General features: G+C 40.0%; 1 protein-coding gene across 1 annotated transcript in view; it reads right to left on the reverse strand.

Moving 5' to 3' along the window:
• Positions 1 to 3,866: 3,866 nt before the first annotated feature.
• Positions 3,867 to 18,212, reverse strand: part of tap1 (transporter 1, ATP-binding cassette, sub-family B (MDR/TAP)) — a 29,514-nt gene continuing 15,168 nt past the window's right edge. Inside the window, 13 exon segments of the mRNA XM_037786155.1 lie at positions 3,867 to 4,463; positions 4,547 to 4,669; positions 4,671 to 4,684; positions 6,256 to 6,415; positions 6,695 to 6,868; positions 6,975 to 7,163; positions 7,328 to 7,456; positions 8,210 to 8,407; positions 10,092 to 10,297; positions 10,574 to 10,704; positions 11,610 to 11,724; positions 12,663 to 12,924; positions 14,705 to 15,040. Coding sequence (XP_037642083.1) covers positions 4,233 to 4,463; positions 4,547 to 4,669; positions 4,671 to 4,684; positions 6,256 to 6,415; positions 6,695 to 6,868; positions 6,975 to 7,163; positions 7,328 to 7,456; positions 8,210 to 8,407; positions 10,092 to 10,297; positions 10,574 to 10,704; positions 11,610 to 11,724; positions 12,663 to 12,924; positions 14,705 to 15,040 — 2,268 coding nt within the window. The 3' untranslated portion in view covers positions 3,867 to 4,232.

Here is an 18,212-nt window from a genome sequence, read left to right on the forward strand (position 1 = left end):
CTATATAAATACTGTGAAAGTATCGAAACACTCAATCCACAGGGAAATACACACAGCCCTTAATCAGAATCTCTGCATTTGAAACAAGCTGTCAGGATTTCTGCACATTCGTGATGTCACGAATATACAATATTTAGACCCTTGATACAATTTAAAATGTAAACATTCTAAATGTGTCCCAGTTTATTTCCTGTTGCAGTGTATGTGAATGTGATCAGCTGACAGGAATTACACATGGACCCAAGCTGTTGCCTAGCAACGCAATTCTGTTGCAATTCCGTCAAAATACGCTAAAATGGAGTGTTTCAGACAGAGGGAAAATACAGGCATATTCAGGCTGACAGTATGAGAAAAATAATGTGTTGTTTGAACATTACATGATGTAAACATGTTCCAGTGGAAACACAAAATACAAGTATGAACCTGAAAATGAGCATGATATGGGACCTTTAAATTATTCAATATAATTATACTAATCCTTATAATTTCAAGAATACCATAATTTTACATGCTTCATCTCCCTCCTCCTACAACTGCTCTGTACCTGTAGACCGTCAGCGCGCCGCGTACCCCCGCCACTCCCTGCTTGATGGTATGATCCTTGTCTGTCATCACATGATTGGTCCCACGGACATCAATAACACAACATTCAGTCACAGTCAGTGCAAGCGTCTTTGAGTTCTTTAAAAGCGCTGTTTAAGTTGAATTTATTATCATTATTATTATTATGAAGTGCCCGTGGTGCGGAGAAGATCGTCCTATCATTCTGCCTTGAATTAATTAAAGAAAGAAAAAAGAGCCGGCTCTTATCGTCCACTTAAAAGAGCCGGTTCTTTGAACCGGCTCGTTCGGGACCAACACATCACTAGTGTACATCTTGTACTCTGTCAACACACAATGGATATCTTCAATTTTTGCGATTTTTGGTTTTCACAATTACGGCTTCACTTTTGCAGAGGAGCGTACTTCTGTCTGCAGGGAATGGTGTTATGATGTGTTTATGTTATCTGCAGTATCTGCAGGTCCTCTATGCCTTTATAAAACCCCTTCACATTTACATTGGTGGTAACTGAACTGAATGGACTGTAATGCTGTGTAATATGCTGCCTTTCACTGTGTAATTGTCTGAAATATATTGATTTTTTTTATTTTGAGAGCTACAAGTTCTTTTAACATGGTCATGGAGCATATATACTGTATATTTGTATTCTGGGGGTATCGTTCCTATGCAGAGGGTAGTTTGGTTTATTTATTGACTACACTGAGGGCGTTTTATATTTTAATAAATTATTTATTTATTGTGTTGAGTTGAATGTGCTACTTATTTTGTACTGTAATTACCTTGTGCCTTTTCTACCTTTTTTCTTTTCTTAAAGCTGACTCTGTGTAAACTGCTCAGAATTCCAATGTACTTAGTTATAGGTGCAAATGGCCTGGAGTATGTGTGTGCCAGTGTGGGCAAATGCTTTTTGTGATATGCTGATAGACATGTGAGCTTTTCAACCTCCAAACTACTGAGATCGATCTGATTTCTCTGAAACTGTGAAATTCTGTATTTAAAGGTCCCATATTATGCTTATTGTCAGGTTCATACTTGTATTTTGTGTTTCTACTAGAACATGTTTACATGATTTAATGTTAAAAAAACACATAATTTTCCTCATACTCACTGCCTGAATATACCTGTATTTATCCTCTGTCTGAAACGCTCCGTTTTAGCGCATTTCAATGGAATTGCAACGGAATTGCGTTGCTAGGCAACAGTTTGGATCCATGTTTACTTCCTGTCAGCTGATGTTATTCACATACACTGTAACAGGAAATAAACTGGGACACATTTAGAATGTTTATGTTTAAAACCGCGTAATGAGCTATATATTTTATATTTGTGATATCACAAATGGACAGAAATCCTAACGGCTTGTTTCAAACGCATAATTTCTGAATACGGGCTGTGTGTATTTCTCAGTATATCGAGCGTTTTTATAGTTTAACAGTATTTCTATAGCACTTAAACCTACTTTATAATATAAAAGACATGAAAATCTCACTTTTTACAATATCGCACCTTTAAAGCAATACTTACCATAAAGCTGCTACCATGAACCCCCACAGCTTTGAATAGCTTGAGCTGGATCATTCATTTTCTTTTAAAGTAATGCTCAGATTAGCTATCAAGAAAGACCCTTTTGACAAAGTATACTAGTCACTTTGCCTGGTGTGGGACACAATATTTATTACTGCACCTCCATAAAGATGGTGGACTCACAAGATTTGAGGATATTCTGTATTTAATCCCTCTGGGTCAAGTGCCAAAAATGATGGAGCCTACAATTCCCAATAGCATCTTGAGTTAGACCTTCCAGTAAATGCCTTCATCCATCAAACCCCACACTTTCAGTTCATATCTCAGGCTCTCTATTACAAATTTCCAAGTTTCAAGCCCAAACTGAGATTAATCATTACCCTGTCTCAAATGTTTTTGGAAAACTCCTTTGTGCAAGCAAAATCAAACATGTCAAGAGTGACATGGCAAAGCCTCAGATTGCTTCTTCAAGGACAAGGATAATTTAAAAAAAGCAACAAAAAAATGTTGAAATATAGAAAACAAATCCCATAAATTACCTACAATCACCAGCAACAACTTACAGTGCATGCAAAAATATTATTTTTCCACAAATTGAACTATTTACACATTGCCTTGACTAGAAGCATTTCCATTTATTTTGCTACTAAGGGGTTGGAAAAAATGAAAGTAAAGAATCATCAATAAGTGAAAATAAAACAAAGACAAATATAAAAAATATGTACAACCACATAATTTAGAAACACTCAATCTTAAATGTCGCAATATAAAATACCTATAATCTATCTGATTGATCTCTTCTACATCTATATTTGCAAAGTGTATGAAGCAATAGAGTGTGATCATCATCATAAACTCTCTTCAAGATGATTCCCATTCACACAAATATGTGCATATGGGAGCTGGTTGGGCGACGTGGTGATAAATACCATGGGATGATTCAAATTATTAATGTGTATAAAATCTTACAATTGAAAGAAGAAACAATGATTACAAAGATAAAATGTGAAGAAGAGTTGGGAACACAAATAACTGATGAAGAATGGAAACAGATGTCGAGTGAAAAACATAAAACAACTAGTTCCTCGTTCTGGAGAGAATTTGCTTGGAAAATAAATATGAGATATTTCCTGACACCTGAAATAACCTCCAAATATAAAAGAAGACCAAGCTCTCATCTCATCAATCATTTACACATTTCCTACACATGCAGTCTATTGAATTTGCTCAAAACCTCTGTATTTAAAAGCAGAGCATATCAGATGAACGTTACTTATTTAGAATACTCAGAATCACAGCACTGAAGCAAAAAAAAACTAAACCCCCAGATCTTATAAAATGGAAAAGTTTAATTCAAGAAGTAAAAGTTATGGAAAAGGGAACTCACAAAATAAGGAATATGGAGGATGTTTTTGAGAAGAGATGGACTCTAACAGAAGGAAAAATATAGCTACATGGGTTAGCACGCATGCACATATACATGTGCCTGGAGGTGACCTGACATGTGAAGGCGGACGCATGTGCGTGCCCATATAAATGATATTGCTATATCTTTTTAATTATTATCTTATTATCTTATTTAATTATTTAATTTATTATTATTACCTTTTTCTCTTTGTATTAATATTATTATACATATATTTTTGATTCTATTCTCTTATTTTTATTATTATTTTTATTATTATTATTATTATTTATTTATTTTTTCGTAATTTTATTTCAATTTTGAATGCTGAAGTTGTTTTCTCTAGTGTACTTATTGTGTGTGTCTCTAAGCTCAACTACTTAAAAAATTGGTTTATAAACTATTTAAATAAAAACTGTAAATTGCATATATGAAAACAACCTTGAAAAAAAGGGGAAAAAATAAAGTATGAATAAAAAATAAAAAATAAAATAATAATTTGGTTTTACTTTTGTTAGGCACTTTTTGTAGGCGGACGTTTTACTGGAGTGCGGTAGTTGCTTTCAGTCCAAAATGGCGGAAGCGGAGCTTTGCTGTTGGGCGCTGATGTTGCAATGGAACGACCAATTGGCTTCACTTCTTATCAAAATACATTCTGTGCATAAAGTCTGCACTTTCAACCAGCTACCTTCCTGTTACTCGACTGATTTTCTGAATTGAGGGCGACCCCGCCCACACGTATCAGTGTGCATCATTCCTCTCCTCTTCCTGACGGTGGAAGCCCAGATTCTGCTTTCTCACCAGGTCAGCATAAAGACCGCCTCTCTCCAACAGCTCCTCATGACTGCCTTCCTCCTTTACCATCCCGTCGTTGAGGACAACTATATGATTGGCCTTCTCTACAACACTCATCTTGTTGGATATCAGCAGCACGGAGCAGTTGTTGGTTTGGTTTAACAAAGCTTGGTAGACCTGTTGAGTACAATTATGACTTGGTGTTACACATGGAAAAGTTAATAATAGCAAAATTTGAGATACTCAGAAGAATTTCCTACCTGATATTCATTCTCTGTGTCCAGGTCACTGGTGGCGTTGTCCAGTATCAGGATTTTAGGACGTCTGATTAAAGCTCTGGCTATGGCGATGCGCTGCTTCTGGCCTCCAGACACCTGGCCCCCCGTTCTCCCCGGCATCTGTCCAACAGAAGGACATACTGTTATTGTGTTTATGGACATTTTTTGGGGAACAGTGAGTTGTTTTTGGATTAGATAAGGCAACAAGGCCAAAGGGATGTTGGTTAGAAGAGTACTTAATTAAATCCATCTGCCCTTTCACTACTGTCAGCAGGGTTTCTGCAGGATTCATTAAGTTCAATTTAAGACTGTTTATAACCTTTTTAATACCACAGAGAATGCCATTTAATATATGTTCCACAATCATACCAGCCAAAGTATGAAGGAAAACCAGTAGGGACCATATGGCCTAGAGTCATTTACTTTTGAATCAATATGTAACAATAATAGAAAAATAGATGGATGGATTAACCTACTGAATATTATGAATGAATTTAAGTTCATTTAAGTTTTTGCTAAAACTTGAGACTGTGAGCTTCTTGCTACTGCAGCTTGCAGTAATGATATTGAAGTCTTTTGTAAATTAAATTGAAGACTTTTATGGTTTTCAAGACCTGCAGATACCCTGTTACCCAGACAGCCTGAAGAAATGCGTTACTTAAAAAAAACATTTTCCAGTACTAAGAAATGCATCTTAAAGGCCCTGACACATCAAGCCGACGGTCAACCGTCGGACAGATTGGGGCCGTCGATGAGCGTCTGTCGGCCTTGTTTTTGCCGTGTGTCCCGCACCGTCGGCTCTTGTCTGCCTGAGTTTTTCGGCCGATTCAGCATGTTGCGGCGGAGCGCGTCTGTGAAAATCACTCTGAATGGCTGTTCAGCTTAAACGAATCAGTGCACGAGAGGAGAAACAGAAGTGAGGAAAGCCAACGAGTAACAGGACACACACAGAAGGCAAACGCTGCTTTGTTTCACGTAGGTATCATAACAATGGCTTGTATATCTGCAGTCCTCGGTCTTCCGGTTTCCCTTTTTTAATGACGAATACAGACTACTGCCGGCTGCTGGTGTGGAGAGTTATTTCATCTCATGCTTGCACAAAATGTACGTGGTAGTTGGCCGTTGGCTGTAGTCTTTGCGGTGTGTTCGAGTGCAACTTTTTGTCCAAGACAAAGGCGACGTGAGGCGACGGAACAGTCGGCCTTTGTCGCCGCTTGTTCTTTGATGTCGGGTTAGTGTGTCTGGGCCTTTACAGGCATCCATTATATCATTGTGCAAACATCTAAGAATTTAAAGGCACAGTGTGTAGCATTTAGGGGGATCTATTGGCAGAAATGGAATATAATATTGCAAGTATGTTTTCTTTAACGTATAATTACCTGAAATTAAGAATTGTTGTGTTATGTTACTATGTTGCACCGCCATGTTTCTACAGTAGCCCAGAACGGACAAGCGAATCACTGGCTCTAGAGAGGGCCATTTGCGTTTTTACGTCGGCCACCGTAGTTCTCCTACACACTTGGCACACAGGATTTTCAGTTGGTTGCAATCTGCAACCTGACCGCTAGATGCCACCAAATCCTACAAACTGGACCTTTAATTTTTTTTTTTATTTCAAGGAAGTAACTTGAACCCATGTGAAAAACCCCACTTGAGGATTCATTCTAATATATTGGGTTTGTGGGTCAAACCTGTGTCGTAGCCACTTGACAGCCCCATGATGAACTCGTGGGCACGAGCCAGCTTGGCAGCCTTTTCCATCTCCTCATCAGTGGCATCCTCGTAGCCGTACTTGATGTTCTCCCGCACAGAGCGAGCAAACAGCTTACAATCTTGACTCACCACAGCAATCTATAAACAAACAGGATGAAGAGGAAACATCAGTGGCTGTGTGACTGTCACAGCTGACTCTGAGAATGGTTTACAATGAGGAGCAAAATAAAGCAGAATAAAACTAGGCGAAAAGTGCTAGTAAGTGTCTTTACAATATTCCTGTGACAAAGAGAAAACATTATACAGCTCAGGGCTACTTTAATTTCATTTATGGTCGCAGCTGCAAGTCAAATTAGATGACAATGTCAGCTAAATGATTAAAATATTCAAATAAAAAATGTTGTTGTGACAGTCCACCTTGTCATGTAGGTACTGGTTTTCGTATTCTTGCAGTGGTTTCCCATCCAGTAGAATCTCCCCTGTTCGGGGCTGGTAAAATCTCTCCAGCAGATTGACACATGTGGACTTCCCTGATCTGTTAAGCCCCACAAGAGCAGTGACTTGGCCTGGCTTCATCTCCAGAGACACGTCCTGGTACAAGAGAGGAATAGGGTGAATTGGTAAGGAGTGATATGCGATAAAATCATTTTAATTGTACATATAATAAATGTACAGGAGATTAAAAATACATAGATACCTTGAGGACAAGATTGTCTGTCTTGCCAGAATAGGAAAACGAAACATTTTTTAGTTGAATGTGTCCCTTGAGATTTTTGGGGGCCAAAGTGCCATTTTGGGGTACTTTAGGTTTGCGTTCCAAATATTCAAAGATCTTCTCCGAGGCACCAATTGCCTTCATCACCTCCGGGTAATAACGCATGACAGCCTGGAAGAGAGGTGGTAGAAAGAGGCACTTTGAAATTGAACTAAATTACATATTTCATTTTGAACAAATCAATCAGCCACTTGTAATTCAGCATCAGGGGAAACAAGTGCAAGTACATAATATTTCATTCAAGCTTATTCCCTTTATCTTGGCCTGTGGCTCACCTCAAGAGAAGAGGCAAACTGCAGCTCATAGAGGACGAATGACACCAGGTCTCCACTGCTAACGTCCCCTCTGGTCACCAGAGTCCCTCCATAGTACAGAACACACACCTTCAGGGTCATGGTGGTCATCTGGGAGAACAAAAACAATGGTTTACACACTAAAGGAACTGCAATAAATACAGCTGGCAACTCCGGGGTCTGAAAAGTGAAGCCAATGAGGAAGTGCCTTAAACCTGCATTCTTTCTAACAGCCAGCAGAGGGCGACTCCTCTGGTTGCAAAAAGAAGTCTGATTGTATAGAAGTCTATGAGAAAATGATCCGACTTCTCACTTGATTTATTACCTCAGTAAACATTGTAAATAGGGATGCTTCGATACGATATCAGTATCGGGTATCGGGTCCGATACTGTGCTCATGTACTCGTACTCACAAAACGGCTCCGATACAACGGCACTGGTACCACTTTATGGTGGTGCGCCCGACCCCGCTAGCCCAGGATCCCACTTCAGCCGGCGCGCACCGGCCCTCACTTTCATTGCGCCACAGGGTTTTGCTTGAACCCTCTGATTCGCGCGTGCATTAGACTCCTTGGTCGGTGTTTCAAGACGGGTCGGGTGGGTTGCCGACATCACCGCAGACCCCCCTGTGCCTTTTACGTGGGCCGAGCCCCGGTCTGGCAGCTTTGACGTGGTTGGGGTGCACTGAGGACAGTCCGCCCCAGTCGGAGGTCGCACCGGGAGCAGGGGGCCCGTCCCCGGCGGGGAGAGAGGGCGCAGCGAGCCCTTTGTCCACGGTTCTCTAGATTAACCCCCACTGACTCATAGAAACATATGCTAAGAAATCATTGCACACTTTATAATCGAGATCAGCATTCAACTCACGCTGTTAGCCCAGGTAGAAGCTGCATAGGCCACTGCTTCCTTTTTGTTAAGGGCGTAAGTATCCTCCAGCCTCCGTCTGTACTTCTCCGTCTCACCGTCTTCGTTGGCAAAACTCCTCACTGTCTTCATGCAGGAGAACGTCTCTGTGGCCACCTGGTTGGCCTTAGCCAGTGACTCCTGAAGCTTCACAGCAATAGTCTGAAACACAGAGAAAAATATAACAATAAGATTGAATTTGTACACGATGGATGGACATGATCATGATATTCTGACATGATGTCACGTTGTACAAGGTACACCAGCGTCCGGTGCCTGGGGGAGGATTTTAAACCTTAAACCTGCATTAATTGATTTTATTGGCCATTTGAGGACAGCACAACAATCTGTAAGCACAACACTGACATATAAAGTTGATTTGTCGACACAGAGCAACATTAGCATTCGTTTTGCAGTCATGCTTCCATCCGTCTGGTGAATGTTAGTCCAATATTCGCTCTCCTTTTAGCTCAGTGTAACTTTTGAGGGAAATATCTGTCTGTCTTTAGCTGTTAAATGCTCCACTATGTTCACCAGCTAGTTGCTGACTTTGTCTGTCTGCTGGGCAGGTAGTGTCAGGGATGCAAACACATCAGGGGTGAAAAAGGTGAGAAACCTTTTTTTTTTTTAATATCAGCTTTTAAAGGGACTGTTTGTAACTTCTTACACATATAAATCAATCCGGGTCGGCAGCTACGCTGTTCAGACTCAGACTCCAACACAAACTACACGGAAGCACCAAAACCTCAAAGTTGTATCTAGTGAAGCCCGTCTGTTAAACAGTGTTGGCCGCGATCGGAGGACGCGGGGGAGACCGTAGCTTTGGTCTCCAGGACCGGAGTCTCTGCTGTACTCTGCTCCTCTGCCTGCCTTCACTCACACACCGCGCTCGTTCTCGCTCTTTCGCTACACTCTCACGTGCATGTGCGCACACTCCACACTGCAGAAGAGTTAGTAGCTCTGAGAATATCTAGTGAATGTACAGTGGACGTTTGTGCAGAAATAACTGCTGCAGCTCCTCCAGACCAACAGAGGTTTCCTGTGTCTTGTGAAGTGACGGGGCTCCGCAGAGAGAAACGTTATCGTCTCCGACCAAAACTCCGGTGTCTCCCCTGTTCCCTTCGGCCGCGGTCGGGAGGCTGAGGCAGGAAAAGCCAACACTAGGATCAGCATTGATTCATGGAGAGACCTTCATCTGGTCAGCTAACATTACTGCCAAGCAGCTGAAATATAGAGTGATATTGTGCTTTTAGCTGACGTGTGTCGCCTCACTGTTTTGAGCGATGCTCGTTCATGTCTATGTAGAGCGAGCACAAGCGCGAGCAACAGGACGCTGACTTTCGTTGACTTAACGGCCACAGGTGTCGCTGTTAACAAGACATTTCTGATTCTTACAAACAGTCCCTTTAAAGGTCCATTTACAGTCAATTATAGCATGAGGATATTGGGGGAAAAACTCACCTTACAACTAATGTAATCTTACTATGACAAATGTAATGTAAGGGGGACATCAGTTCAGGGCACTTTAAAAAAAAAAAAGAGTTTAATATTACCCCTAGAGAGTACAGATCATTCATCACAGCATTTTTGCTGAAAACAGCTGCGTGCTGCAACTAGAAACAAGGTAGACCCAGCCCCAGATAAGAGATAATGGACGGATGGATGGGATGCTAAAATGCTCCGTAAAGCTGAGGGAACTGCAAAATTAGGTGATAATTTCCTGTGGGTTTGTCACTTCGAGCCACCCCTTTCACATGACACACAGTATTTTCATCCATTGCCAATATCAAAATATTGATAAGAGCAGCTGTAAAGGTTATGGGACATTTAGGGAACTCCTCCTTACCTGTTGGAAGTGTCCAATGAGCTTGGGTACGACCCAGATGATGGGCAGTCCCATGCAGGTGAGCAGGGACATTTTCCATGACTGGCTCACCATGAAGTACATGAGGAAGCCGAAACGCGCTGTGTACCACATCACAAGACTTAGTTTTTCACTCAGGGCCTCACTCATATCGTTGGTATCCGTGGTAACACGGGACACCAGTTCACCTGAGAAGAGAGCTGTGCATTAGCGTTGTCACAGGAGTTACAGTTGAAGTGTTATGTTGTTAAAATCCTGCATATTCTGGATTTTCACCAGCCCACACCAATTCTGTCAGGTATATTTATTAGGAATTTCATAACAATAAGGAAAATGAGCTTGAAAAAAATAAAAGTGTGTACCATACGTGAAAGGAAAAAGAGGTTTAGGATGTATTCATGATGACCTACTGCACACAGAGCTTCTGTTGAGTCAGTCATATGTACAGTATACACATGATTTACCTGTCGGAGTGGCATCAAAGAAAGCAATCTCCTGTTTCAGCACCGCCTGGAAGACGGCTCCCTGCACTGAGGTGTGTATGAGGCTCATGGTGACGTTGTACATGAGGTCACATACAAACTCGAGCACCGCACTGAAACAAGAGATGGATAATGTACTCAGATCTTTTACTTAAGTAAAAGTAGTAATACCACGGTGTAGAAATACTCTGTTACTGGTAAAATTCCTGCAATCGAATTAAGTGAAAGTACAAAAGTATTAGTAACTAAATATACTTAAAGTACAGAACGTAAAAGTACTCATTATGAAGAATGACCCATTTCAGAATACTAAATATTATATTATTGGATTATAATTATCATGTATGAATGTGTTCATCGCTTAAACGTTGCAGCTGGGTAGCTTGTGAGTCCCCCTCCTTATAAATCTATAATAATACATAATAATTTATTTATTGATTAAACTTAAAACTTACAATCTGCAAAGTAACTAGTTACAAAAAATAAATGTAGTGAAGTAAAAAGTAGGGATGGCTCGAGAACCGATATTTCGGTACCAAGTCAAAGCCCAAATTCTGAAAACATGACGGTACTCGTTTTACCGTACGGCGGCCCAAGTACAATATTTCATCTGAATTGTAGTGGAGTATGAGTGTAAAGTAGCAGAAAATAGAAATACTCCAGTAAAGTACAAGTAGCTCAAAATTGTACTTAAGTACCGTACTTGAGTAAATGTACTTAGTTACTTTCCACCACTGACTGAAACATACATTACAGTGTAAAGTATCAAAATTACCACTACTTTACACCTCTACTTTAACCCCAAGGTTGGGGTTTGATTCCACTTTTTGAAACCCTAAACCCCAAAATTAAAGTTTTGCCAGATAGATCTCATATTTGCTACTCAGCTACATTATGACCTGAAAACATTAATCTTTCCTAATAAAAAAGAGAGAAGATAAAAGATTTTCAGATGAGATTTTCAGATATTATACAAAACTTCAAACTGCTAATGCTTTGACTACTTTGTGGACATTACCTGGCAATAGTCATTAGCGTCATGACGGTGATGGCCTCGGTGAATGCATCAGGTGCTTCTTCATTTATGATCCAGTCAGCCACACGCCCAGTGTACTGAGGAATAGCCATCTCACCTGAGATCAGGAGTTCACATCATCACAATACATATCTTTGAGGACACAAAACTGTCAATCTAAAATCTGTTTAGTCTTTCCAAGCTTCACAATGCTCTACTTTAATTTGAAAGACAAGAATGTCTTCATAGTTCCAGGGCTCGACAGTAGGAGTTGTCAGGTTGCCATTGGCAACTGGCATTTTGAGAAATTGGCAACCAATTCTTGGCCTTTAGTTGCCATCAGTGGCAGCCACTTTTTAACATGTAAAATACAGCAAACATGCACCCCAAAATAAATATTTGTTCAGTATTTGTTGCATTAGTGATGTTTAAATATTGCTGTTAGGGTCAGAACCGGAACCAGATAACGCTGCGCGTGACAACACTGCACGTGCATTGGTGCGTTTACTCGCATGCGCACAGGCATCTGTTTTAGAGACATCGGCGAAGCAAATGAAGTTGTTTGACTGCAGGGGTGACAAGTTAGACTAACCCGTCAACATCACAAACGAATGTACAAATTGATTCAACTGACAAAGAACCAGATGAACCTGAACAGAAAACAAAAAGTAAATTTGTGAAGTCTTGGGAGGGAAAGTATCCCGGCATCTTTGAGCTGGACGGAAAATTACAGACAGGAGTAACGACACTGGAACCAAGCAATACAGTGCTGCGGATGCCGGAAAATACTCTAAATATAACGTATTTACGTTTAAACGGATATCAATTTTTTTAAGGTGAGCCTCTCTTTTAGGTTGCTAAAATACGTTTTTCTGCCGTCCCCATCCATAGTAGTGCATTGCTTTGCTCCATTGCCGGTACTCCTGTCTGTTTCTCGATGCTGGGGGCGCGTCGACCATCATCTACTGTAAGTGATACTCCTACACTGGATAAGTACCTCATACAACCCCACTTCAAAACACCAAAACTATCCGTTTAAGGTGTTGTGTCACTTACCATAAGAGGAGAGAACCACGAGAAACAGCACTAAAACAAAGCGCCAGCAATAGGGCAGCATGAATCCCATCAGCTTCTCCAGAGAGGAGTTGGCGACCTCTTTGGGCTTGTCAGAGGGCGCCCTCGTCAACAGAGATGAGATGTATCGACCCCAGGAGAGCAAAAGAGATGACACGTATCGACCCCAGGAGAGCAAAAGAGATGACACGTATCGACTCCAGTAGAGCCACGCCACCATTGTCACAACATAACCCTGTAACACCTGCAAAACAAATCACAGGTTTAATACACAAATCCACAAAAAAGCATCACATGAAATAAATCATTTAACGCTTCAGAGAATTCTGACAAATGTCAGGATAAAAGCAAAAACAACTTTCTCGTTCTCTTCATACTGGTTTGGTTTCGGTTTTCGTCTTGTCCCTGTTTCAGGCTCAACAGCTTCATTGCAAAACAAATAAAACAAAATAACCATAACAAGTATTTTAATCTTGCTGGGCAAGTTATAAAATCTTTAGTTACAGCAAATGTGATAAATATTTCTATAAAGTGCGTTAATTCAACTTCTTTCTATAACAAGTACGGAAGTCTTAACAATAAAAATATACCTCAAGTATCAAAAGTGAAAGTACTTGTTATGCAGCAGAATGCCCCTAAATGTTATTATTACTGATTTGAATGCTGTAGCTGGTGGTTGTAGACCTAATTTAAACTGTAATATATTGTTGGGTATTTCATTAATCTATAACTATGCACTGTATTTTATAAGCTCTTCGTGGTTTTTCAATGTGGAATCTTAATCTGCAAAGTAACTAGTAACTAATAGCTATCAGATAAATGTAGTGGAGTAAAAAGTACAATATTTCCCTCTGAAATGTAGTAGAGTAGAAGTATAAAGTAACATAAAATGCAAATACTCAGGTACACTACAAGTACCTCAAAATTGTACATATTTACAATGCAGCAATAGCATCTACAGTACCCACTGTACAAGTACCTTTGAGCAAGGCACTTCGCCAGTTCCACATCATCAGTTTTAAGACACCCATGTTTGTTTATCATTTATTTTACGTGTTTAGTTTTTGGGTACAAAACTTCTTGGCAGCTGAACTGGGAGTCAGCACATGAATGCACACCATGGTCAGGGAGCCACAATGCATCATGGGCCCTGCTCGAGATCTGTCACCGCCAGTAACATACTAACTAGGGATGCTCATTTTGAAATTCTTAACCGATAACCGACCCTCGTTAACCGACAAGATTTGTGCCTCGCATGCAGCGGTGTACCAGCTGCAGGAGCACAACAGATATTGGTTGATAGGAGTCCCCAGTTCACCGTCCGGGAGCGTTAACTTAGCAGCTCCGATGCTGCGTGTAGTTTCGCGGACATGCAGCCACTTTCCCAGTAAAAGTCTCCACCACACATTTAGTTTAGTTTAGCAGGTTGTCAGCTGTGTGTCTGCCCGGCGGAACTTTAGCGAGTGGCCAACAAACAGTGTGTGTATTTGTGCTACGTTAGCAGCTCTAGCATTGCCGGAGGCTTCGTGCTCGCCGCCGCACGTAGTCTGCGTAACTTTAGCGAGTTTCCAACAGACCGTGTGTGTGTGTTGGCGGTGAGTGTGTGGTTGTTGGTGGCATTCTAGCTGTGAACGTAGGTGTAGCAGTGTGTGAACAGTTTATTTGTCGGTGAATAAATGCTACGAAACTACAACTCCTCCGCTCCGCTCAAGCGAGCCAGAGACCAGAGCCGACTTCCTGTATCCTGCAACTCCGGCCCCGCCTCTTAATGTGGGATGTTAAGGTGGACCAGCTTTTCTCCTTAAAGTGACGAGCCGCTCCTCTGATTATTAACATTTCTTTTAACCGTTTTAACCGATAGCGTTAATCGGTTAAAATGCTTATTGTCGGTTAACGGTTAAACGGTTAATTATGGACATCCCTAATACTAACATACCAAGAAAGTGCCTGCTATTGTACTGATGTGATCCTTCCTGCAACTCAATATGGTTTCAAACACATCAGCATGAAAAGCAGCCACCCACCCTTTCCCAGGAGTGCCACCCCCACACTTCCTCCATGGTGGACTGCCCTAGCGCCCAGAGAAGAGCGGTGTACACCGGGAAGTGGAAGCAAAGGACCCCTAAGCTCTGTAGCCCCTCGAAGCTGCTCATCCACGGCAGGCTTCCAGGGCAGGTGAAGATGAGGAGGGCGAGGAGACAAGCCCTGGTCAACCCTCCTCCCCACAGAGTGATGAACGGATGGGAGAGGAGGAGAGGTGAGAGCTGGGCCAAGCGGATGGCGTGCACCACGCACACATCCAGGCACAGGAAGAGCGGGGCGGAGAAGTAGCTCATTTTCTGCATAACGATGGACAGGTTCTGCAAAATAAAAGTGACAGGGAGGGTCAGTGGCATTCAAGCCTGTAAACGCACACAGTCAGGTTTCACTGGTGGGACTAACAAAAGCCTCCAGAACAGTAAATATTGTTATTACCTGTTGGCAGAAACATGTAGAACACACAGCTAAATATCTGGCATATTCAGCCCCTTGTAACTAAACTCAGAAAAAAAAGTTTGGAAATTAGTGTTTGGTCCTCATTGTGAAGGTAAATAAACAGGCTTTCCAACCATGTAAAATACAATGCCAATTAGCATTGTAACAACAGAGAAATAATCCACCAAACACACATTTCCAAACTTTTTTTTCTGAGTTTTATATCAGCCAAGCCACTTATTTGCACTTGCATGTCCTTCGTGGTGAGAATTTACTTTCATTTTTGCAGCAGATGGTATTATTCTGCATTACTTTCAATTTCATCTAAACTTATGATTTCTTTGAAACAGTTTGAAAGTAACGTGACAAAAAAAAAAACACCCACAGAAACACCAACGAATCAGCAAAACACTAAAAATATTATATATTATTAAGTCATAATTATTCATTAATATGTAATTTAGCTTTGGCAATAATGTAACCTGAACATGCATGCCAATAAAGCTTATTTGAATTTGATATTACCTGTTGGCAGAAACATGTAGAACACACAGCTAAATATCTGGCATATTCAGCCCCTTGCAACTATATCAGCCAAACCACTTATTTGCACTTGCATGTCCTTCGTGGTGATATGGTTTTATTCTGCTTTACTTTCGTTTTCATCGACACTGATGATATCTTTGAAACAGTTTGACAGTAACCCACCAACAGAAACACCAACGAATCAGCAAAACACTCAAAATATGAGACATTATTAAGTCATAATGTATCCTAACGTACAGCAGTAACGCACAGCAGCAGCAGTAACGTACAGCAGTAACGCACAGCAGCAGCAGTAACGTGCAGCAGCTTGCTCAGTTTTAGTTAGTAGCTTTACAATTGATTAAAGTCAACTCACATGTCCTCTCGATGATGCAGGTTTGGTGTGTCGGTTTGTTATAAGTCTGACAACGTAAACAGACACCGATCCGTCCCTAACAAACTATAAAATGTCTATTTAACGTCGACGTTAGTAACTCACAGCCGGCTGCGTGTTCAGACGTCGACAGACCGCCCTGGAGACTGCCAAAGTGAAACCGAAAGTATCTATTTATAGACCTGGACGACGGAAAACCCCTCTGACATGTCTGCCTGCCATCATGGCGGACGAAGACGAACAAAAACACACTTTCATTTTCAGTAAATACACAAAGTATTCATCCCAACAAGCCCTGCTTTCATAAACTGCACTGAGAAGTAACGACACGTCTACAGTAAAGCAGAGTGGTGATGATGATGATGATGATGTCTGGTGTGAACATGAACATCTACCAGCAGTCCAGCAGCGACACCAGCTGACCACAACATGGAACTACTACAGCTTCTAAATGCTGCTTTATAAATACAGCTTTACTTAGTTAATTACTTACTTACTTACTTTACTTACTTACTTACTCTATTTACTTAATTACTTTACTTACTTACTTACTTACTTAATTTGCTTACTTACTTTTCTTACTTACTTAATTACTTACTTACTTAATAATTACTTTACTTACTTACTTATTTACTTACTTACTTACTTACTTACTTTATGTACTTACTTGATTACTTTACTTATTTACTTACTTACTTACTTTACTTACTTACTTACTTACTTAATTTGCTTACTTAATTACTTACTTACTTAATAATTACTTTACTTATTTACTTATTGACTTACTTACTTACATACTTAATTACTTTACTCAATTATTTACTTACTTACTTACTTACTTACTTTATAACTTCTATCAGTCCTGGAACATCATTATAATGTGTAAATACCACATTTGTTTATGTAAATTGATTAACCTCATTTTATTAATGAGTTTAAGAACTACAGTTGCATTTTAATGTCTTTACATCTTCTGGTTAGGAATTGTATGCTGCCTTGCTGCAGAAAAAAAAAGTCCTTTTATGGGATGATAAAGATCTGAACTGAACAGTACGAAAGTTATATATATATAATAGATATTATATATATATATATATAGTTTATACAAGTAGTTATACAAGTTTACTAACCCCTTATGTAAGCTTTAAATGTCTACAGTATGGCAGTTTTATCTCTATTTGTTGCTGGTAGCCTTGCTTGTGTTCCTTGGACATTTAAACAAAATATATAGTTCTATAAAGTTAAATCTATCTATCTGTCTTTCTGTCTATCTATCTATCTATGTTATATGAACATTGTTCAAGACCCATCAAGACAGTGTAAGTAATACGTTATAATAGTCTAAAGTACATTAAAGCATAGTGTAGTAAGTATAGTGCTCTATGTTTACTTTTGGAGCTAAAATAGGAATTTAAAAAAAGACTTAATATGTTGCAGCATTAACCTGTTATGGGGCCGTGGGGCAAATTTGTTGTTTGGACGATACTGAAGACATTTGACATAGAAAAGAACATATATAAATAATAAAATTAATAATATCCGATAATAAAATTAATAATGACAGATTCCTTTACAAATTTGCAATTAATAAAATAACCAAAAACAACTGACAAAAGCAATGAACCTGAGACTTTTGCTGCCCCCGAGGCTGTTTGGCTGCAGGACGGTCGCCTGCTTTGCCCGGTTGGTTATCCCTGCCTTGCACTGAGGCCCTTTTTAGGCAATTGAAGAAGAAGAAACCCCCAACAGAAGCTTTGGACTGATAGCTTCCTTCCTTCCTCTTGCTTTCATGTTAGAAGGATGCACAAAGCTATATATGTCCTTACTGTTTTTAAGCAGCCTGCTGAAAGCCCCCACAAATCACTTATACTTCGAATATATTTCCTTTTATGTGTATTTTGAAACAAAAATGTTTTTTTTTTGACAGATTCATTGCAAGGAAAGACTATTTTATCTGTATAGCTTTATTTTCAATGCCCAGACAAATAGACAGGGGCTTGGACTGATGGCCTCAATATTATTATTGTGGATAAATGTATATGCAAGTACCAATTTATTGTTGCAGTTGGTTGACATGGAGCTAATTTAATTATTTTGTTTGTAAAATCTTAATCTGCAAAATAGTAACTCCACTAATT

Source organism: Sebastes umbrosus, chromosome 11, assembly GCF_015220745.1.
Source record: "Sebastes umbrosus isolate fSebUmb1 chromosome 11, fSebUmb1.pri, whole genome shotgun sequence".
NCBI lineage: Eukaryota > Metazoa > Chordata > Actinopteri > Perciformes > Sebastidae > Sebastes > Sebastes umbrosus.